Source organism: Malaclemys terrapin, chromosome 7 (assembly GCF_027887155.1).
Source record: "Malaclemys terrapin pileata isolate rMalTer1 chromosome 7, rMalTer1.hap1, whole genome shotgun sequence".
Classification (NCBI taxonomy): Eukaryota; Metazoa; Chordata; order Testudines; family Emydidae; genus Malaclemys; species Malaclemys terrapin.
In genome coordinates this window covers 95,398,457-95,421,493 of record NC_071511.1, presented here as the reverse complement: position 1 = coordinate 95,421,493, position 23,037 = coordinate 95,398,457, and the positions used below count along the sequence as shown (strand labels likewise).

At 44.2% G+C, this 23,037-nt stretch overlaps 1 protein-coding gene across 2 annotated transcripts in view; it reads right to left on the bottom strand.

Moving 5' to 3' along the window:
• TNKS2 (tankyrase 2) overlaps window positions 1–18,409 on the bottom strand; it is a 77,257-nt gene extending 58,848 nt beyond the window's left edge. For both annotated transcript variants that reach the window (XM_054033739.1, XM_054033740.1), the window contains exons 1-7: window positions 18,055–18,409; window positions 9,000–9,224; window positions 8,050–8,145; window positions 7,690–7,726; window positions 6,873–6,948; window positions 5,336–5,430; window positions 1,782–1,848 (exon numbers count right to left, since the gene is read on the bottom strand). In XM_054033739.1, coding sequence (XP_053889714.1) covers window positions 1,782–1,848; window positions 5,336–5,430; window positions 6,873–6,948; window positions 7,690–7,726; window positions 8,050–8,145; window positions 9,000–9,224; window positions 18,055–18,256 — 798 coding nt within the window. In that variant the 5' untranslated portion in view covers window positions 18,257–18,409. The remainder of the gene's footprint in view (window positions 1–1,781; window positions 1,849–5,335; window positions 5,431–6,872; window positions 6,949–7,689; window positions 7,727–8,049; window positions 8,146–8,999; window positions 9,225–18,054) is intronic.
• Window positions 18,410–23,037: the final 4,628 nt, after the last annotated feature.

The window sequence follows — 23,037 nt, the reverse complement described above, 5'->3', positions numbered from 1 at the left end:
AATGCAGGCATTCCGATGTTCAGTATTATAATTACATTACACCTACTGCAATTTTACTTTTCATTTGTACAACCCTACCTTATTAACCACAACTTGAATATATAGCTAAATCTAAGTGCAATTATGAAGCAGTTTTTAAAACAGAAAATGCCTTAAATTGGAATTAATTAGTTTTTCCTAGGCTGGATACAACCACAATTTTACTGGTAAAAAACACCTCTGGTAACTACCATGCCACCCCTGATATTTTGAGTCACTGATGCAATGAAAGTAAATACATTTATCTCCTAGTTTGAGGGAGGTGGGGGGGAGTGGTTTGTGTGCAATGACACAGGGTCAGAGTGAAGGTGCTACTGTTCATTTCCACATGAGACTGATGACTTTTTCAGGGATTCAACATTAATTAAATATTTGCAATTTCAACTACAACTTGAATTTTTTCATGGACCCTTCATGCTCTGCTTTCTCCTGGAAGAGAGAGGGTTTGTGTATGCACGTGCAGAAGTGTCTTGCCAGCACTTCTAGGACATTCTTCTCTCATTTTACTGAAGAAACTGGAAGTGCCAACAAACATTCAATATGGGGTACAAAAGAGGACGGCAGGGAGGGAAAGAGTGTTTGTAAGAATAAAATTTCCATGCAAGCAGATAATACACAAGGGGTAGTAAGGATTCTGTAGTTAGGCCCCAACTCTGCACCACTGAAATGGAGACCAAAAGGATGTTTTTAATAACCCTGCAAACTAATCAGTGGCTGAAGTTAGGAAAAAAGTTCAAAATGTCAGAACTGTTGCAGATATAGAGCCATCTCTCAACATTTCAGTTCACTAAATTTTTATATTCTCTAGATACAATAAAATTTGTAAAGATTGCTAATTGTTTAAACGTTATGTCTGGAGTATATACAGAATATATATACACAAGTAGTTACGGTTAATCTTTTTTCCTACGCAATTTTTCTTTTTTCTTCCCTTTATGTCTGTCTGATTGATAGTTACTTTAACAAATCTAGTTTTAGGCTCCGAGGGAATATTTTCAAGACTCAGAGACTATTATAAAAAATAAATATTTACATTAAGTTAAATATTTTTGCAAGTGAACTGACAGTGTCATTTAATTTATTAGTAATACTTGTGTCTGAGACGGATGAACTTCACTCTTTTCAAGACCCAATTCTGCAAATTTTTGTATGCACACTGTGTCAATGCAGAGCCCCAGCGGCTTTAATGGGACTCCACAGATATGCACTGTTGTGCCTGCATGCAAACAGTTGCAGGATTGGTGCCTTAATTTGTACAGGGCTGGAACAAGGCTTACAAATCATCTCTTTAGATGACAATTTTTTAAAAAGCTTTGCTAAATCTCTGTTTACATCTAGAGTGCTAGAACTACTGGGTTGGTATTTCTACAATATTTTAAAACCCTAATAATCCTAGCCCTACACTAATCTTACAAACCATCATGACACCTCCGTAACTTGAAAGTGAAAGGTATTTACCTAGCTAATTGCTGACTTCCACTGCAACTTCATCTTGACACGAACAGTTCGTTTTAAAGTGACAGTGCATTTTTATAAGCTGCTTTACAGGTCATGCTTCTAACTTATTCTGGGCGGGAGAGTGAAGTTAGTGTACATATATCAAATTGACATATCAAACCTTACTGTCTTTTTTTTAAAAACGATTTTAAATACAAAAAGATAAGTGACACTCAAAAACCAGGAAAAATTCACAATAGAAGAATCTCACCCAGTTTGAAAGAGGAATGAAATTAAATACCAACCTTTACTAGAAGTTCTGTTACTTCATAATGACCATAGGAACAGGCATTGTGAAGTGGCACCAAATCTCTAAGCAGGTGGGGGGGGGGGGGAAGAACATGATTATATATGCTTGGATTAGAAGTATATAAACTCAGTAAATTACAAATAAAAATATGTAGCATTCAAACAATTCTAAAAATTAAAAAAAAACAGCTATCCCACTGAAAAGAGATGGGGAAAACAGATATGAGAAAATAACCTCCAAAGTTATTGAAATCAATGTCTACTTAACATAATCACAATAAATTGCACAATGAATTCCATAATCACATGGAAATTGCATTGTATTTGTTGTAAGTGACTTGGTTCCAGAGATTTTATTAAATTAAACAGTACTTACACTAAGTGGAAAGCACTGTATTGGGAGAAGTTATTTCAAAGAAGACAGTAATCTTTCCTTTATCCCTAAAAAGTTTTGTTGCACAATCTCTTTAGCATTCTAAAGAAGTCTGATTGGTTTAGTGTTAATATCACTGAGCAAGATCCTGTACTATACACCTAAGAACACAGCACAGACCTCACCTCCACAGGGAGGGAAAACTAAGGTGTTTAAACCACCTCTGCTCCCTCCTGATCCTGAGCTGTTCTGGTGGCTGGCTAGTGTAATTTAGACAGCCAGGGAGACTCAATCTCATTGCAAGGGTAGCAAGGGAGGACTGACAAAGGTTTCAAGTTTACAAGGGCCTTGCAACCCTTTGATCAGGCAGCTGTTCTATGCACCCTGAAGTGATATGTTGGGAATAAAGACTTAAGATTCTATTTTCTATAATTTCAGCCTATTTAGTCACAATTTTAAAAAAAGGTTTCTAGAGATTAAATATTTTCTGTAAATTTGTATGAACTTACCATGTTTCAATTAGCAATTCTATACTTAGCAAAAGTCCCTTATATGCTAAGTGAATGCTTAGAAATACATTACTCCCGTGGGAATTTTGTGCCACTGCGTGTGAGCAGAATTCATGGTCCCCGCAGATTTCTTTGCTTCCCTGCAGAAAAATGACTTTCTGACAGAGAAGCAAGGGGAAGCTGCAAGAGCAGTCACGCACCACTCCCTAGCAGCACAGGTACAACGTTTCAGGCACCCGGAGCACCTGGCAGCAAGGTAAATCACTGCAGGGCTGAGGTTCAGCTGCTAGTCCTGGCTGGGCTGGAGGCAGGAGAGGACAGGACTTCCTCTTGCCCTGCAAGGAGTGGCTGGGTCTGTATCAGACCCACCCCCAGAAACCTCCCCCAGCTGCAGGAAGCTGTGCAGGGAAGGGTCACTATACAGGGAGCTGCTCCCCCATCCACCCAACTCCTATGCATCCGGACCTCCCATACCCAGATACCCCTGCCACGCCTTACCTGGTACATCCATGAACTCCCCTAGCCCTCCATATCTGAACCCCAACCCCACTGAACCTCAACCCCTGCATCTGGAGCCCCCTGCAGCCAGACCCCCTGCCTCCAGACCCCCATTCCTGCACCCAGACTACCCCCCACTGAGCTCTCTGCACTCAAATTCCCACCCTGATGTCCCAACCTCTGTACTATGCTAAGCCCCCACATCCAGACCCCCCCACGCTACTGACCAACATCTAGCTGCACCCAGACCCCCACCCCACCAAGCCCCACTCTACCAGCACCCAGATCCCCGTTGCTGAGATTCCCACATCCAGACCCCTCCACTGAACCCCAACAACCTTCACCTGGAAGCCCCTGCAGAGTCCCATTTCCCTTGCACCTGGAACCCACCGCTCCTCCCTGTGTATCCAGATCCCCCACCACCACCACCTAGACCAGGGGTCTCAAACACGTGGCCCGCGGGGCTATTTTCTGCGGCCCGCAAGCCCCTCGCAGCCTCCCCACCTTCCCCCAGTGTTTACCTAGAGCGGCTCCGGCCGGACCTGCACCGGGGGGCAGGGCAGGCTCCCTGCCTGCCTGCCCTGCCCCCACGCCGCTCCGGGAAGCTGCTGGAACGTGGGGAGCAGAGGGGCTGTGTGTTGCTTCAGGCACCGCCCCCAGCAGCTCCCATTGGCCGGGAACGGGGAACCGCAGCCAATGGGAGCTGCTGGGGGCGGTGCCTGAAGCACCACACAGCCCCTCTGCCCCCCTTCCCCACGTTCCAGCCTCTTCCTGGAGCGGCGTGGGGGCAGGGCAGACCAGGCAGGCAGGCAGACAGGGAGGGAACCTGCCCGGCCCCCGGTATGCTCCGGGCCAGATCCTGCCCCCCGAACCCCTCCTGCAGCCGAACCCCCTGCCCTGAGCCCCATGCCGCACCCCTCCTGCACCCCGACCCCCTGCCTCACCCTGCACCGACCCCCTGCCCTGAGCCCCCAGCCGCACCCTGTACCCCGACCCCCTGCCGAGCCCCCAGCCTCACCCCACACGCCTCCTGCACCCCAACCCACTGCCGAGCCCCATGCCGCACCCGTCCTGCACCCCGACCCCCTTGCCGTACTCTGCACCCCTCCTGCATCCTGACCCCCTGCTGTACCCCTCACTCCTCCTGCACCCCACATCCCAACTTCCTGCCCTGGGCCCCCGCCACAGCCCACACCCCTCCTGCACCCCCTGGGGGCAGGGAGGGGGCAGAGTTGGGGTGGGGATTTCGGGGAAGGGGTTGGAATGGGGGCGGGGCCGAGGGCAGCGGGGGGGGGGAGTCAGTAATGTGGCCCTCATGGTTATTTGCGTTTGAGACCCTTGACCTAGACCCTCCCACACTGCTTGCACCCAGATTGTCCCACACAGAATCCTCTGACCCCACACCTGGATTCCCCGACATTTGAATCCTCCCTGGTTGAGCCGACCTGCCGCACACCTGGTGCGCCTGGCGCAGAGGGGCATGGCCCTAGGGTATTTCTGGGGCAGGCCCAGGCCTTGTGCTTTGTCAGGATTGGGTGCAGCCTCACAGTGGCCTGTGCTTCCCACTGCCATGCTGAAGCCTCTGCATTTATTTATTGACAAATAAAACTTGCAGAATTTTAAAATATTGTGTGTAGAAATTTTTATTTTTTGGTGCACAATGCCCTCAGGAGTAATACATTATCCAAATTCAGTATCTGGGAAACAAAAATGATGTTTATTCTTTTGAGTATAGCCTTTTAAAAATGAGAAATCATGGGAATCCAATCAGAAAACTATTTTTAAAGTGAAAGGGGGTCTTCAAAGGAAAATGAAAGCTGAACCAACCACAGATGTGTACTGAATTTTGATAGGTATAGTATGAAAGCATTTTTTTAAAATGTAAGCCTTTTAAAGTCTTTTGGAGATATACAAGTTGGCAGTTCACCTCTTAGAATGAATATGTTTTATGGATGATTTGGTATTAGTTTTATTGCTTTGCAGGTTTCTCATAAGGTTGTGACCAAAAATTAGAAGGTCACAGTTATAAAGTTAGAGATGGTACATCTGCTTCAACTTTGAGTTTTCTGGCATTTGATCCAGGTCAAGTTTTTTTTTAACATTAGAATTCTTTATTACATGTAAAAGTGCATTATTGATACATTCTAAACACAAGTGAAAAAAAACTCACCCTTTATCCTTGGCATGTACATCAGCTCCATGCTGTAGTAACAGCTGCACAATCTTAACCCGGTTATACCCAGCTGCTAAGTGTAATGGAGTTGACTGGAAAGATAGAATGAATTTAGAATGCACCAAAATTATAAGTTCAATTATTAACTAATCAAGCATTGTGAAATGTGAAAGGAATACAACTAATAAAGTTATCTAAGTCCTCAAAATATTTGTATCAGTAGAGAGAGAATGTTTTAAGAGTTATTTAATAAGTATTTGTGCAAAGGACATTTTTTCCTTACCTGCTCACTTTTTTTTTTCTGTCATCTAGTTACCATCAATACACATTGCAAGGTTTTACTTACCACTAATACATTCAAGCAAACGACAACCACTGTGACAGATTTTTGGGCTCTGCAGCCAGCTCCCACTTCCTCCCAGTTTAGTCCTTCCATAGATATGCCAAAGCCCTCCCCCTGAGGCTCCAACTGTGACTTGGCTGTTACCAGTATATTGCCAGATTATGAACAGTTCTCTTTACCAAGTAAGAAGTTAAGTTTAGAAATAAGCCACAGTGACGACTAACTGCTGGAGAGAAGAGTGTGATTACATGCAGAACAAACAGAAAAACTTCACCTTATCCTCCACCTGAACTCCCAAGGCAGACGACTGCTCTATGAGCTGTCCAGTCAATAGGCATGAGAGTTTTTAGAGAGGAGTACCCAGCAAAAGGCCTGAAGCAACAGGATTTGCACAGAGATCTTTATCTTCTTCATTCAGGAAGTGGATAGGTTCATCAACTTGAGGGGTTTGCACAGTTGGACCAGATTTATACTCCACAAGGAGGGAGAAGTAGTAGCACTGATGCTCAGACACTTAAAAGTTTTGGAGAGCTTCAGATATCCAACTGCAGGATGTAACATGTAAGACACTGGCTTGGGGAAAACCTAGAAACTTAAGGGAATGAGCCCATGCAAATATCTAATAAGACAGGGCCATAGATAGTGACTTGAACCTTCAGGAAAGCTATGGGCTCAAACTGAAGAAATTTCAAAAAATTTTGGATGGGAATTTTGGCACTTTTAGCCAAGATACCCTTACCCTGCCAGAAATAAGTCCAGGCCCTGTAAATGTAGCGTTAACTCTACTGTAAGAAGAGGTAATGTCAGAGCCAGTGCCAAGTTTTGGTGGTGCAAAAGAAGAGCGTGGATACAACTCTTCAACTCACTTGGCAATTATTAGGATCAAAGAAGGAAGGCCTTTGTTGTAAGTATGACATCAGCACAGCTGCAAAAAAGGTCAGACAACATAAGAAAGTTGTTCTGCCATTACTCTTTGATGCAGATGATAAATGCAAAAAGTAGTGGATATATTTCTTTTTAAGCAACGAAGAAAACATATCTGACAGTTGCCACATAGGTACATTCTGTCTTCACATACAATTTTTTAAGTACAAGTTGAATATGACATACCAAAAATCTGATTCAAATGGCAGTTTTAAATATAAATGTTAACATTTCAAAACAAAATGTCTAGGCTTTGAGCTAAAATACCTTTCTGCCATCACTTGCATGACAGTTGACATTTAATGGTGTAAGAAGAGCCATCATCTTTTCTTCATTACCACCCCTAGGAAAAAAAGATGGTTTAAACACATTTTGGCCAACTGATACTGCATATAAAAACAACTTTAGTTGCTTTCAGTATTTACAGTGCTGCACAAATAACAGAAACAACAAAACAGCTATTTGGAATGTTTCAAATCTACTAAAAACAACTTCTACAAAGGATTTCAAATGATACAATATGAACATTGACATATTACAAGCCAGTAGTTACTGTGCATCACATCTTGTCTAACATTAATTGGCTGTTTTCATCAACACTGCCTAACAAAGAACCCTATGGATCTTCACTTTAAGCAGAACCTATGAGGGGGTATACCAGACCCTCTGAGGCCCCCTGCTGGAGGCTCCTCCAAGCTACCTAGAGTGGCTGTGTGGGACACAGCCAATCAGGGCCCAGCAGCCTAACTATGAAAACAGCTCTAGGGGCAGAGGGCGTTTAGTTCCTTTCCGGAGCTGTAGGAGTGTGGTGGTTGATGGAGTGACAGAACCCTGGACAGGGCAGTGCTGTCAGAAGCTGGGGAGAGTGAGAAGGAGCCCTGAGCTAGCTGCTGGGACTCCATTAGGACAAGGCCCTGAGGTAAGGGTGCCATAATTGTTTTATTAATTTCACCCAAAAATGACTGTCCAAGGCCTAGTACGTACTCAGAAAGCAATCTTAAAGTTAATTTGTATGTGTTATTAAAAAGTGGGTTATTTTGAAAATATTACCATGTGCAAATTGTTTTCTACATTTAATACATACCTGGCACTTTCTAAGAGTTCATCCTTCTTGTAATCACCTGAAAGTGAAAAGAAAATTATTTCCTTACCTATCAAAAACATACAATCCATGGATAAAAGTTTTTATAATCTAAAGTTTTCTGCTTATTCTCTTCTTTCAGTATTTAAAGAACACTGAGTCTCCAGCTATTTCCCCTCTTTAAAATAATTAGCACTTTGTGCTCTTGAAATTCTGATAGGTTCTGTCATTTATACTTGGGGTCTGGCCACAAACAGAAATTAAACTAATATTTAAGAAAAATCCAGAACAGCATATTACTTTTGGAATAGGAGCAATGGTACCCATAATCTATCAGTTACAGATTAAAAAAACACCACTTACCAGTCAGCACTGCTTTTGCAGATGGGTCTGCTAAATCCAAAGCTGTCCGTCCATCTGTATTACGGATGGCTGGTTCAGCACCATGCTGCAGCAGTACTATAAAGTAGCAAAATCTTTTATGTGAAACAACACTGATAGAAACTAGGCTTTTGAAATATGGCTTGTCATCCCACCAAGACCCATCAACACAATGGCCCAGTTGGGGACTCTCTTGACTCCCTTGCCCAAACTTTACATATGTTGAGGCCACCTATGTCATAACTAATATCCCTGACGTGTCAGACATGCTCTTATGCCAAGGTAAACTTATCAAAACCGCCTCTGGCAAATTGGACAAGACAACTGGAAGATAAGGGCTCAGACACATATTTCACTACTTGACCACTTTACTAACTGTTTAATACTCTTCATAGCTCTCATAACTGCCTAGTTAAAACACAAATTCAATTTAATCTGTTGGTTTGGGTGAAGACTGATTGATGCCTCTGACTAATTTAGAGGGGGTACAGGGCACAAAAGACCAGAACTAAGTCATTATGTTAAAGAAGTTTCTGTTGCTTCCACGTGTTATGAGGCGCAGCAGCAGGGCAGGATAGACAGAATGTGGGAAGAGAGAAAGACCACTTAGTGGTCAAAATACTACTTATAAAATAAATCGAATTCACATAACTACTTTTCCCCTCCCCCACCATGTAGTTCTCTCCACCTAAGAGAGAACCATATAAGGTAGCAGGGGGATTTTTGCATTTCTGTAACTTATAGGTATGTGTCAACAGATTTTTATATGTCAAGTTTCAGCTCACAGTAAATTTTTCATTTTTGTGAGTGTGCACCTGACAAACTAGAATTTAGTGATGGGCAGAGCTTGATTAAAAAAAAAAATGAAGAATTGGGCTTCGCATGGTTTTAATTCACACAGAAGTCAGTTGAGGGGGAAATCTGAAAGTTACCTATGCAGACATCAATCTTGCCCTTAATGGCAGCTTCATGAAGAGGAGTATAGTTCCAATTATCCCGAGCATTAGGATCTGCACCATGGCGCAAAAGAAGATTGACAACTTCAGCGTGACCGAAAGAGCAGGCATTATGAAGAGGAATGAGGCCACCATCATCTCGTGCATGGACATTGGCACCACTCTGAAGCAAATATTCAACTACTTCCTTCCGACCAAAACCTAAAACAAAAAGATGACTCTGTATAAACCACTAGGCATTAAAAGAATCAGGCCAAGATTAAAATTAGAAAAACAAGACAATTAAAGAGGGAAACTACTATAGAAGAAACTACAACTGAGTTCTCTGCTACAGCAATACTTTTATTGAAACCAATGTATTAAAAACCCTACATGTAATGCTAAAGAGTATACTGATACTATACCTAAGTATATAGTGTAACTACAGCTGTCTTGGTTAGAAATGCTAGGATAAACCGTTGTAACCTGAAAATATCAGGTAACATTAGTGCAGTACATTGACAAGCTTAGGGAGGAAAGATGGTTGCGTGCCTAAGGTGCCCATGGCACTCAGGAAAACTAGGTTCAATTCTCTGCTCTGCTACAGACTTCCTCTGCAAGCTTGGGCAAGTCACTAAGAGCTTGTCTACACACACAACTACAACTATATCATTACAAGCCCCATAGTGTGGACTCTCACACTCCAGTCCCTGCTTCCCCCACCCCCAAAAACCCTCTCGAAGGCTCTCATTTTTGATAGAGCCCAGGCTAAAGACCATGATCTCCATGCAGCAAGTTAGTTAAGCTGCTACCTCTGAGAGGTGCAAGCAGCATCAGGAGGCAGCAAAATGATTTCCTCTGCGTGCAGCACCAGACAGTCTGGGTGCCCTGATTTTCCAGTGATTCATGCTTTTCTGGTATTTCAATTTACACACACGTTATGGAGCTGCATATTAGACCTTGCTTCACTTGGCCAATGAAAAATAAGAACATTCATAGTCCCCAGAGATAATCAGAAATATATAAAGAATATATACTTCATTAGGGCTGGGCCTTTGACTGGTCAAGAAGCAACTAGTCAATTGACCAGCCAAACACTACCAAATGATGTAAAAAAAATGGTCATATATTTGAAAGCACTAATTTAATGGAACAGTAACAACAGTAAGAAAAAAGAATAAAAATGTATGATCTCCAGTAAGCATAGACTTAGATCAGTGGTATCAGATCTTTTTATGCACAAGATCACTTTCTGAATTTAAGTGCAACCTAGGATCTGCCCTGCCCTGCTCACTCCATTCCCCCCTCCTGCTGTTGCTCGCTCTCCCCCACCCTCACTCACTTTCACCAGGCTGGGGCAGGGGGTTAGGGTGCAGGAGGGGGTTTGGGGTGCTAGGTGCAGGCTCCTGCTGGGCAGCACTTACCTTGGACAGCGGGGCTAAGGCAGATTCCCTGCCACGCCACTCCTGGAAGCGGCCAGCATGCCCTTGCAGCCCCCGGGGAGAGGCGAGGCACGTGGCGCGCATGCTGCCCCCCTCTGCAAGCACCGCCTCCGCAGCTCCCATTGGCCGCATTCTCCGCTCCCGGCCAATGGGCGCTGCGGAGGCGGTGCTTAGGCAGGAGCAGCGCACCGAGACCTCTGCCCCTCCTCCCCCAAGACGTCAGCGGCGTGCTGTCCACTTCCAGGAGCGGCACAGGGCCAGAGCAGGCAGGGAGCCTTTTTTAGACCTGATGCACCACCAGACTTAGTTTCCAGAGATTGCGATCGACTGGTAGAGGCTCCAGGATTGACCAGTCGATCACTATCTCTGGGTTGATGACCACCTTAGATGCATACTTATGCCTAATTACAAAAAAAGTTACTTTACTGAGTTATTTTAACTCAGAAAAAATGCAAAAACACAATCAAATGAAGTTCAAAAAAAATCAGATTGCTTTCATCATCTGCTTCAGCTATATGTCAAACACAGCAGTATTGCCTTCTTTGTCTGATAAATACTAAGTGAACTCTTCATCTGCTATTTTCTTCTCTAATCTTAAACTGTGATACATGCTCACTAGCTTCCCAGTGGAGGCCTTGAGTCTATTTCTGGTTTTTAAAAGGATTACTTCTTAAACCTATCAATTTTATTCCACACATGTTGTAGTACACAAGTACTAAAAGAATTTCTGCCACTGTAGCTAGAGTGCAAGAAGGACACAACCCTTTCCACTATGATGATAAGCTATTTGATTCAACTGCTGCGATTGTATTCCACATTGTTTTAGGACTAAACTGGATACTTCTTGCTTTATAATTTGGTACCTCCAGCCAAACTGTTTATATATCCTTTGAAATTTGCAACCACCACGATGAGGTCACGAGATGAATCAAATTAATCATCAGAAAAGTCTTGGCCCAGGAAGTATGCCTCAAAAAGGTAGGCAGCATTATAGGTGGGAATGATCACTTGATTTTGTGTGTGTGTGATTTTGTATATTTGAGCTTTTATAAGTGGACTGTATTCAGTATTCTCACAGCTGGCGCACTATCTACACTGGCACTTCACAGCGCTGAAACTTGCTGAGCTCAAGGGGACTGTGCCTTTTTGCTCCTTGTGTTGGGGGAGGAGGTTTAATAACTGAACAATCCTATTCCTCCTCCACTCCTTTGAGTTAACTTCTGTATGTTTGTCTAGTAAATTTAGATTGTAAGACATTTGGGGCAGGGACCATGTCTTTTGTCTTGTTTAATGTGCTTTGCAAACCACCATGTACTCCACTGCCTTAGTATACAAATAAAGATCTTCATACAATGTTTTTCTTCAAGATTCCAGATAATCAAGATGCTCATCTTTCCATTAGTTCACCTCATTCCCCAACAATTAGCATGTAATAAAATGAACGATCAAGATATTTAAGTAGGCTTGCTAACAGATGGCACTATGATGCAATCAAAAAGATAGGCCCAGGCTGCTGCCTACATTAGAGCATTCCTGCTGAAATATCTGACCATGTTTGACTGTGGTCAAATAACAGGTGGTCAGCTGACTGGCTTGCCAATCCTTAAGAGCATAAGCCAACCATTAAAGCAGGCTCTACACATAGCTTTTATAGTGGTATAACCTATTTTGGTTAGGGGTATTTTTTTAACTGAATAGTTATGATCAGGTAAACTCCCAGCCTGGATGCAGTTATTCCAGTATAACAGCATCTTATAACAGTAGTTTATTTCTCTTCCTGTACAGGGGGGCAGCATGTTGGACCACTTTTCACTATACCAGTGTAGTTAATAAAATACAACTTGTGTTTAGTCAAGACTTAACTGCCTGGAATTAGGAAGAAATATGATACCAGAGTACATGGACTATTGCTCTGATTTGGTATGAAAATTCTTATGAGCTTCCAAGTTACTGCAATGCCTCTGAGCATGTCATCAGTAGCAGGATTTAAACCTGGGATCTCTGAATCTAAAACCATGAGCCCCTCTATTTCCTGAGTTAAAAGATCCAGCTAGCTTAAAGGCTGTGAAGCAAAAATGTCCTTTTAGTCCAGCCACTAGTGTGTGTGTGGGGGGTGAAACAGATGGCCACACTGCAATATGGGATACGCAACTATGTTAAAAATAGTGATAACGGAAGGATGAATTTTCTATATGGAAACTTAAGACCTCAAAAATATGTATGTTGGATAGAGGCTAGATTTTTATAGTAGAGTACCTATATTTAAGTTTCATAGGAAAAAATGTTGAAAACTAAATTGTGTATAAACATTAAACAAATAGAAAAATTAGTTATGAATATGCTGGCGCTTAGCCTATTTTTAACATATACTTGTACTTACACTTCCTTGGTTTGGAAGCAAACTGGGTTCTGTATTCTAATTCACTGATCAAATTTTGCTGCAGCAAAAACTTGGGTTTTGGGTTGGTTTTTGTTTTTAAAGATATAGAAAATAGGTCTCTTGAAGAGCCAATGTCTCATTTCTCTAGTCAGTCCTTTTTAAGAGCAGGGAAAAAGAACCAACCACAAGCTTTTATATCTTACCATCTTGGGGGGGGGGGGAGGGGAGAGAAAGGGGGAGGAGAACGACAGACGACACATTCAAGTCTCAGAGTAGCAGCCTGTAAAGGTCAACATTACATAAGGAAGATCCTGATTGAAGGCAAGTAGATTTCTTACCAATTTAAAGTTTTCACTGTCTCCCCATTCATTGGCTCAAAACAATCTGAATGTCCCCCACTTATAAGTGTAGTTTAATTCTGAAATTGTACACTGGGGGCTAATAGCCTATAAAGTAATTTATCATAGTGACTTCACACAGCTACAATTTGAGGAAGTTCACCACTTCTATATTCAGTGACCCCTAATACAATTATATATATCTGATCAAAAGTGAAGTGTGAACAGATTTTTAAATAAACACTTGGGTAAGGTTTTACATTCCAATTAGTTACTGGAAAGCAAAAAAGGTAGCCAATTTTAACAAAGCACTGCAAAATTCTACTTGCCTTCTCATGTAGAGCAAGTAATATTTTAAAGTAAAATATCAATATTTGTCCACCATAGAGTGGACAAGCAAATTATGCATAGGCTGGCAAGTGACAATTATGCAAGCCTGGTTTAATGTCATATTGCACTAACACAAGCCTAAATTTATATAAAGCAGTTTTGTAATGTTGTTAGTCCAATGCTGGCTACATCTTAAGTATTTCTCTAATTGAAAATGCACCAGCACTGCAAATCTTGACCATTTATATTAAGTTTTGACAGCTCTCTCTTTTCAAGAAGCTAGGATGATTTAGGGCACTTGCTCATGCATATCCTACTCTTAGAACTAAACCTTACAGGATGTGATTGATGCCTATAAAGGTCCTTGGGGCACTTCAGAACCACCTTTATCTCTAAAGAAAAGGTGCAAGTTTTTGTTTCTCCAGAAGCAAAAAACCCTAATGAGCAGAGTAGATTGATTTTTAAATGAGGATTTAAATCAAGTGGAAAACCTCAAATTAAATCAACTTTCCCATTTGTACTTCCTTTATTTTCTAAAGAGAGGTGCATTCTCATTGGTTGATATAACCATTAAAGTAGGGGTTCTCAAACTGGGGGTCAGGACCCCTGAAGGGGTCACAAAGTAATTACATGGGGATGGGGGTTGCGAGCTGTCAGCCTCTACCCCAAATCCCACTTTACCGCCAGCATTTATAATGGTGTTAAATATATTTTAAAGTGTTTAATTTATAAGGGGTGGGGGTTGCACTCAGGGGCTTGCTATGCGAAAGGGGACAACAGTATAAAGTTTTGAGAACCACTGCATTAAAGCATGCTGATTTACAACTAAATAGAGCCTTTATACCAGATTAAGTACATCTTTCTGCTGCCTAGGAGGGGTACACAGCTATATATTTATTCAAGCAATTGTACAGCTACTGAAAAGCTGAGGATCTTCCTCTGTCTACTTCTGTGATAGGTCTTATTTAGACTTTTAAATGACTGACTTCCTGGACTTTCCTCGGGATTTGAAACTGATTTATATCCCTATTCTCTTGCCTCTCATCAATTCTAACAGTAATTATGTATAATCACTAGGAGAGGCTCCTGTGTCCTCTCTTGGCAATGGGTTAATTTCCCTGGTAGGCAATAAAGTAATACAAATAACTAGGAGCTGTAGTCACAGACCAGGACCCCACTGTACTAGCTGCTGTAAAAACACAGAGACACAATCCCTGCTCCAAAGAGTTTACAAACTAAATACATCTGTTCCTCATGTCTTCTGTTTAAAAAAACAAAAACAAAACTTGAATGTTTTGAAGGGCATTCTGGCTACTACAAATCCCTTGAATCAGTGGCATTTTCTGGTTGTCATGCTCCATCTCTGGAGATATTTAAGAGTAGGTTAGATAAATGTCTATCAGGGATGGTCTAGACAGTATTTGGTCCTGCCATGTGGGCAGGGGACTGGACTCAATGACCTCTCGAGGTCCCTTCCAGTCCTAGAATCTATGAATCTATGACAAAAAGGGCTGCCTGCCTGTATAGATCGTCCTAGGCCCGGTCTACACCTCGAACTTAGGTTGACGTTGGAACATCGCTCAGGGGAGAGAAAAATTCACACCCCTGAGACACACCACCTCCTCTTAGACAAGTGGATTAACTACAGTGACAGAAAAATCCTTTCATCAACTTAATGAGTCTCTACACTACAGCCTTAACTGTGCTTCTATAGCACAGACATAGCCTTACACATGCCCCTAACTTTTGCTAATTGGACTTGATTACATGCCTACTTTGTTGTGCAGACAGTGACACTCTTGACTTAAGCTTCAATACAACTTAACTGCCGTAGGTTCATCTCATGTGCAATGGAGTTAAGAAACATCAAGATTAATCTTCACCAAGATCCCCAGATTCATTGTTTCCAAAGAGCAGCACATGCATGAGAACAGCCTGTTCTCTCAACCCTTTTCAGTTAGTAAAGTCAACTCTAAAGTAAGTCTTTTAGACCAGGAGGAAGAATGGAAATTCTTTATTTAAGGAATGGAAGAGAAGACGACCTTGTCTAACAGGCTGCATTTTTTAAAGTCTAAGTCAGAGTGACAATACAAAGAAAAAAGGAACACAAGTTCCCTGGAATTGTGGCATCTCTGTTGCGAAGCAAAAACCTACAGAATAAGTACACTTCTCCAGAACTGAACTAAACCAAACAAAAAAGGTTGCTTAGCACATGCATTAATACAAAGGTGTGCACACCCAGCCTCATTAACAGAGGTTCTACTGCGTGAAACTACAGCAGAGCCTTTGTTACCACTTCCTGGTAGGTTACGTCTATCTTCAGTAATTTGGTAATCCTCCAGAGACAGAAGACAGAGAGAGCATCCCTTATTATTCACACCCTGAATAATGGTACAAAAAAACCCCAAAACATGACTTTGCTACCAATCACATCACTCTTTTTCATTTACTACAGTTAGGTTCACAGTGGAAAAGTTCCATCCAATGGAAGGCTATAAGTATATCTTCTCAAGAGAGACTAACAGGTAGTCTCTCTACCAGAGAGATCCTGCGGTCTTGGGAGGGAAGACATCAGTAACTGCCTTGTAATCCTCTTTTCAGGAACCAAAGGGAGGAATATGGAACCATCCCGATATCTCTGCTACCTAGTGGCATATACCACCTATCTGTTTCTATTGCGAATTTAATAAGGATGTGATTTATTTTTTTAAGGTTATTCAGAGTCTTGAAAGTTCCACTGGACAAAACTAAGCAGGGTTATTCTTATCTAGGCACTTAATTTTTTTTATACGATCTTAAGAGAAACCTGTGTGTGTGTGTGTATATATATATAGATATTTATATGGACTATTTGGTGAGTGTCCCTTCAGTAATCAAAAATATATTATATTCTATCTCCCAAGTCTGTAGTAGAAATAGCTTGACTGGCTAACAAAGGAATTTGAGTTTATGAATCAACTGTAGGTGTGCTGTGTATAAAGATCTTATTGAAAGAAATGAGTTTGGTACTTAGGTTTTGAAAGCATTAGGAGTTCCGTAGTCTATTAAAATTGTCTCATGTGTTTAATGGTTTACCTTTAATGGTAAACTATTTCAGTTTCAGTGGAACACAGCTATCCCGCAAGAGGCTTTCAGGTAAACAGGGCCAAACCCATGAAGGCCTTTTAATATGAGAAGACACACACTCAGCAGGACTCTATTCAATGAGGAACCTGAGCAGAGTGGAGCAGCAAGGCTACATGTTCATAATGACCTATGTTTGGCAAATAATGGGCTGCTGATTTTGTATCATTTACCCCTAGAAAAGAGTTGCAATAGGCAAGCCTAAAGCATTCACATAAGTGTTTGGACAGCTACAGCCAGGTCTGTGCCTGAAGCAATAGAACACAATCTCCTGACCAGTTGCAGTGCCTACTGTGCAATGTCATGTTATTTAGGCATCCAAAAGAACTGAATCCAAGCGATGTTCATTTACAAGTGACAACAAACAAAAAAAGTGCATAAAGTTTGGGACTTACAAAAGGGACCAGTCAGACAATGTAAGAAATTCTACTAATATAGGGCAGTTTTAAAATCAACAGGAGATAAGCTAATTCTTCTCTTAACTGTCAGTCTAGATACAGACTAACACGGCTGCTATTTTAGTATCCACAAATTTCCCCATGTTAAGTATCCTCACACTTTCTTGTCAAACTGTCTGGAATGGGCCATCTTGATTATTACTACAAAAGTTTTTTTTCCTCCTGCTGATAATAGCTCATATTAATTAATTAGCCTCTTAGAGTTGGTATGGCAACTTCCACCTTTTCATGTTCTCTGTGTGTGTATATATATATATATATATATATATATATCTTCTTACTATATGTTCCATTCTATGCATCTGAGCTTATGCTCAAATAAATTTGTTAGTCTCTAAGGTGCCACAAGTACTCCTGTATTTTTTAGTACATTAAGTATCTCCTAACATTTCTGTAGAGCAGAAAGCATTAGTACTCCAGTTTTACATGAGGGGAACCAACACAGATTCAAAGGACTTGTCAAACAGGAAGTTTGGGAAACGCAGCCAAGACCTGAACTCAGATCGCATGAGTCCTAATCCAGCACCTTAGCGAGGAGACCATACCACCCAGTCAGCGGCCACCGTCTTCCGTTCAACTGGGCAGGTCCCAACCTCTATGGGACTAACTCTCACCGTCACCAATTGGGTGTTTGGCGCCCAGCAAGCTGGGCGGATCGCCAAGTTGGCGTATGTACAATTGAACGGGGGAGGGCAAAACCCCCACGCCCGTCACTGAAGCACAGACACAGCCCCTCTTGTGGAGATACGCTGTGCAGAGCCAGGCGCCCCAACGCTGGCAGCTAGTGGAGCCCCGCCACAAGTAGCAATCACGGGGGTCCGACAGGGCCAGGCTCCGGGGTGCGCGCTTTGGGCAGTCCCCAGGCACCCAGGCGCAAGCCGGACTCGGGCCAGGTGCGTGGCACAGCCGGGAGCGGGCTCGCTCCCACACAGGCCCGGGCGGGAGGCGCCGGCCCCGCCAGAGCAGACGTGCGCCCGGTACCTGCGGCGAAGTGCAGGGGGCTGGACTTCCTGCCCGCCGTGTCCCTGCCGTTCACGTTCTCGGACCGCACCAGCCGCTTAACCCGCTCCACGTCCCCGTTCCTGCAGGCCTCGAACAGCTCCCGGGCCGGCTCCGCCGCGGGCCCGCAGCCCGGCGCCTCCGCCAAGGGGGCCGCTCCGCCCGCGCCCCGCCGCCCGGCCATGGCGCTCCCCTTCCCAGCAGCAGCAGCGGCGGTTCGGGTGTCTGTCACCGGCCGCCCCCCGCCATAGCCCCGACTCCCGACACGCCTCGCTACAGGAGGAAGCGAGCACGGGGCAGCCCTGGCCAGACTCCCTCCCCCCACAGCTCCAGCGCCCGGAGCCAGACACGCTGCGCGTGCGTCCGCCTTGGGGGAGGGGCTGGGTGTGCGTCACATAGAGCGTGCGCAGAAAGGACAGCCGCCACGAGACTGAACACAGTGCATGAGTACTGCTGTTTGCGCGCGCGCACTGCGTAGAGACTCGGAGTCGGCCGTGAGATAGGCAGGGGGCGGGGCCGATTCAGTGTGAGAGCCCAGTGGTGAGGCGAGGGACCCGTCCCGGCGCACTAGTGCAGCGGCGTCTCCGGGCAGGTGGTGGGGGCCTTTGCTTCCGACGATATAGCGATGGCCCCTGTGGGGCCCGCAGCACCAGCCCGGCCGGGTTGTCGTGACGTGTAGACCCGCCACCGGTGTCGTGGCTAAGGCCAAGGGCCGGCAGTCTGCCCGTGGTGCCATGCGGCCGGGTACCTGCTGCTCCAAGGCAGACTGGAGCTTCCCCCAGCCCAGGGTGGGGATCAGGGGTTGCATGCCCTAAGGCAGCCTGGAGCGCGCCTGTTGGCATAATAAAGCCATCTCCAGGAGAGGAGGGTAGCTATGTTTCCGGGCAAAGCTCTCCCCCACCGTCCACACTATACTTAGGTCACTGTAACTTACCTCACTTGGGGGGGTGGCTTATTCACACCCCTGAGTGACAGAAGTGGTTGTGTAGAAGCCCTGAGATGAGTAAAGTGGGGGTCAGGATTCTAGTTACAGTTTACTACCTAAAATCACTACATCATCTTTCCTTTTAAATCTCACAGGGCCCTTAGTGATTCTGTACACAGAGCACCAAGGCAGATGTTAGATGAGGTCAAGGGCAGCCCACATATATATATATAATTTTTTTTTAAGTGGATGCTGCCCATAGTTTTCTGGTAGGTCCAAAGAGACCATATGCATAAAAGTAATCACAATACAAACTGATTTTTAAATCACTTGGCAAAATGGCCCTTTAATCAGAGAGAGCTGGGTGTGTGTGTGAAGTTAGGTAAGAAGTGAAGTCAAACTCAGAGGCTTGTATACTACCATCTCTCTCTCTCTCTAAGGTGGTGATTCTCAAACTTTTGTACTGGTGTCCGCTTTCACATAGCAAGCCTCTGAGTATGACCCCGCCCCCCTTCTAAATTAAAAACATTTTTTAATCTATTTAACACCATTATAAATGCTGCAGGCAAAGCAGGGTTTGAGGTTGAGGCTGACAGCTTGCGACCCCCCACCTAACCTCATGATCCCCTCAGGGGTCCCAACCCCCAGTTTGAGAACCCCTGCTCTAAGGGCATGGCTACACTTGCAGATGTAGAGCGCTGGGAGTTAAACCAGCCCTTTATAGACCGCAGCAGGGAAAGCGCTGCCCTGTGTTCACACTGTCAGCTGCAAGTGCAGTGGTGTGGCCACAGAGAGCAGTGCATTGTGGTAGCTATCCCAGTGTGCAAGTGGCTGCAGCATGCTTTTCAAATGGGGAGAGGGAGGAAGTGGAGTGTGAAAGAGAGGGTGTTGTGTGTATGTGGGGGGAGAGAGTGTATTTTGGGGGGCAGAGTGTCAGCATGCTGTCTTGTAAGTTCAGACAGCAGCAGGGGGAAGCCTTGCTCCCCCCGCCACACACACACACACACACACACACGCCTCTGTAGCAGGAGCATTCCCCAGTAATGGTTTGCTTTGTCTCGGAGCAGATAAGAATGGTGGCTGTCAGAAACTGGGCTTTGAAAGGGGATATCCACGTGCCTGCAGCCAAGTTCAAAACAATGACCAGAGTGGCCACTTGACTTCAGGGGATTATGGGACATTTCCAGAGGCCAATCATAGCACAGTAATGCGACACGTCATCCACACTGACACCCCGGCATTTCAGCCAGGGCACAGCAAGATCTTTGCTTCTCCTGGAGGTGGATTACCAGGAGTGCTCCAGCTATAGAGTCCAGGCACTCTAAGTGCCTTGCCAGTGTGGACACCTCAGGAGTTAGGGCGGCTGGGGCTGATTTAATGCGCTCTAACTTGCAAGTGTAGCCAAGGCCTAAGGCAGCAACTGAGTCTAGACTTGTCTTCACTGCTTGCTTGGAGTTTATAGCTTGGTAAAACTAAAGTGCCTTCATGGTTTACCCTTGAATAGCTCATGTGCATTAGTGACAAGCCCTCTGTGGGCAGGTCAGTCCACCAGTCTATCACTCACTGAGCTCTTTCTAAACAACTGCGAGCTGCTCATATTCCCACCTTCAGAATGAGGCTTTGCTTTCCTGAAGAATAAGCTTTATTAAACCAAGCTCTGACCTTTGTTGAAATTTTAACAGGAGCTTCAGGCCAGATTTTCACATGCACAGTCTGCAGTCCCCAGTCTCCTGGAATTTGTGGGCAAAAAAGCATCAGAAGAGTAATTTTAAAAATCAGGTCTGTTTTTTGAGGACCTATCTTTTGTCAAATTACCCTGATTTTACATCATATATTATATGCCAGTTTCCATGGCAATCTTCACAGGCATGTGGATTTCACAGCGTTTTATGAAGGTGGCTCTTAAATAGAAAGTTTGTTGCAGTCTTACTTATGAGGTAGGCAGTCTCACAAAAAATTTTTGTTAGTTAGATGGTGGGTCACTAACTCTTGCAGGTTACCACTCTGACAGGCTTTCCTAAAGCACTTAACTTTAGGAAAAACAAATGAATATGCACATATACATGTCCAAATCATTGTAATTTATTTATATAGGGTTTTTTTGCGCAGACTCACTAGTAAAAATAATGTACAATTGTCTATTCTTTACTGGACCTAAACAGAATAAAAAAAAAAAAACCCTTATGTTTCTAAAGACTTGCTAGCTAGTAAGTCTGCTACTACCCTGTTTCCCCGAAAATAAGACATCCTCCGAAAATAAGGCCTACTTACAGTTTTGCCTCTCGTTGTAATATAAGGCATCCCCCCGATAATAAGACCTCCCCAATAATAAGGCATCCACCGATAATAAGGCATTTTTCATTTCTGAAAAATAAGACATCCCCTGAAAATAAGACCTAGCGCATCTTTGGGAGCAAAAATTAATATAAGACACTGTCTTATTTTCGGGGAAACAGGGTATGAAAAGTGATATTTGTTAATATCACTTTTCACAGCAGACTCACTCATCCCCAGCAAGCTGGGGAACAAACCCTGGATGTGGAGGTTGGTATGGCAGCGGGAGGGCCAGGGGCAATGGGTGACTGGATGGGGGGGTGGAGGAGGCAGCGCGGGTCAGGGCGATGCAGGTGGGGTGAGTCTAGGGCTGTAGCCTGGAGTCCTGCTGCACGGCTGGGGGAGGCAGCAGGGGCCAGGGACAATGTGGGATGGGGGGGTGAGCCCAGAGCCCGAAGCCCAGCGGCTGGGAGACGGAGCCTGCCGCCTCATGGCTAGAGCCTGCTGCCCACCACCCCAGGGCAGAAGCCCATAGCCCAAGCCCAGGGGTGCTGGAACAATTTGTATAGTGAGGGTACTGAGAGCCATTGAACCAAACTTTAAACCCTGGATATAATGGAAACCACTTCAAGCCAAGGGGTGCGACAGCACCGCTAGTTCCAGCACCAGGAAGGTGGGGAACTCACACTGGTCACCTGCTCCTACAGTGTTTGTGGCTCCAGAAGGGGGCAGGGACCAACCCCTGCTGGTGATCCCAGGGGAGGGGCCACTGTTTCCCCCCCCCCTCCAATCACCACCCAGGAGGCTGTGGCCACAAGAAAAGCCCCTGGTGGCTGCATTTGAGAAACGCTGAATAGGGCAGCTAAGAGCCCCCTTTAATTTAGGCACCCACGTGGCCTGATTTTTAAAAGTGCGAAGCACCCAGCAGCTCCCACTGAAGGAGAGAGAGAGAGAGAGAGAGAGACTTCAGTGGGATATTTATCTCCTCCACAAAGCCATAAGATGACATTTAAAACCAGAGACACATTTCTTAGAAGCATACAGTTTATACTGCACTTTATTTCTTTTCCTGACCAAAGGGATTCTGAAACATTAATGAAATAAATTAGAAATCTGGTATGGCTTTAAAATTCATTATGCCTTTGAGGATCTAAAATAAAAAACACATCATTATACTAAACAAAAACCACTTTGTCAGGCTCCATGTTCCAGGAGGGCTCTGTGGCAGCTAGAGCATGGAACTGACCTATGGCTCACAGGACTCTGGACTTGCAGGGCCTGAACTGGAGGGGGGGGAGGGAGAAGGTTAACATTCTTTTATGCTAAGAGGTTGATTCTTCAAAGTGCTAAGCATTCTGGCAAGGTGCTGAACATCCTCAGCTCCCTCGGAGGTCAGTGAGAGTTGAAAGTGGATCACTCCCTTAATCTTGCTGTTGGGGGCATTATACCACATCAGAATACCTCCAGTTTATTTATTAGTACATTTTATGTGAAGGTCACCGTTAAAGTTCAGTAGTTTTCCCCAGTATATTGTACGCCAGCTGAAATTCAGAAAAAAAATAGAGCCACATTTCTGGTCACCATTTACACTGCTCTACAGCCAAAATGATTCTGAAATAAATGTAGTCAAACTTTACTAATTCTGGGTCACTGAGAACGAAAATGATGCTTAAAATTGTTGATTGGCTCTAGTTTTCAAGATATGCTATTGGGTCAGTATATATGACCGTTGACTTGGGAATAGCAGAGGATAAGTGAGTTATACA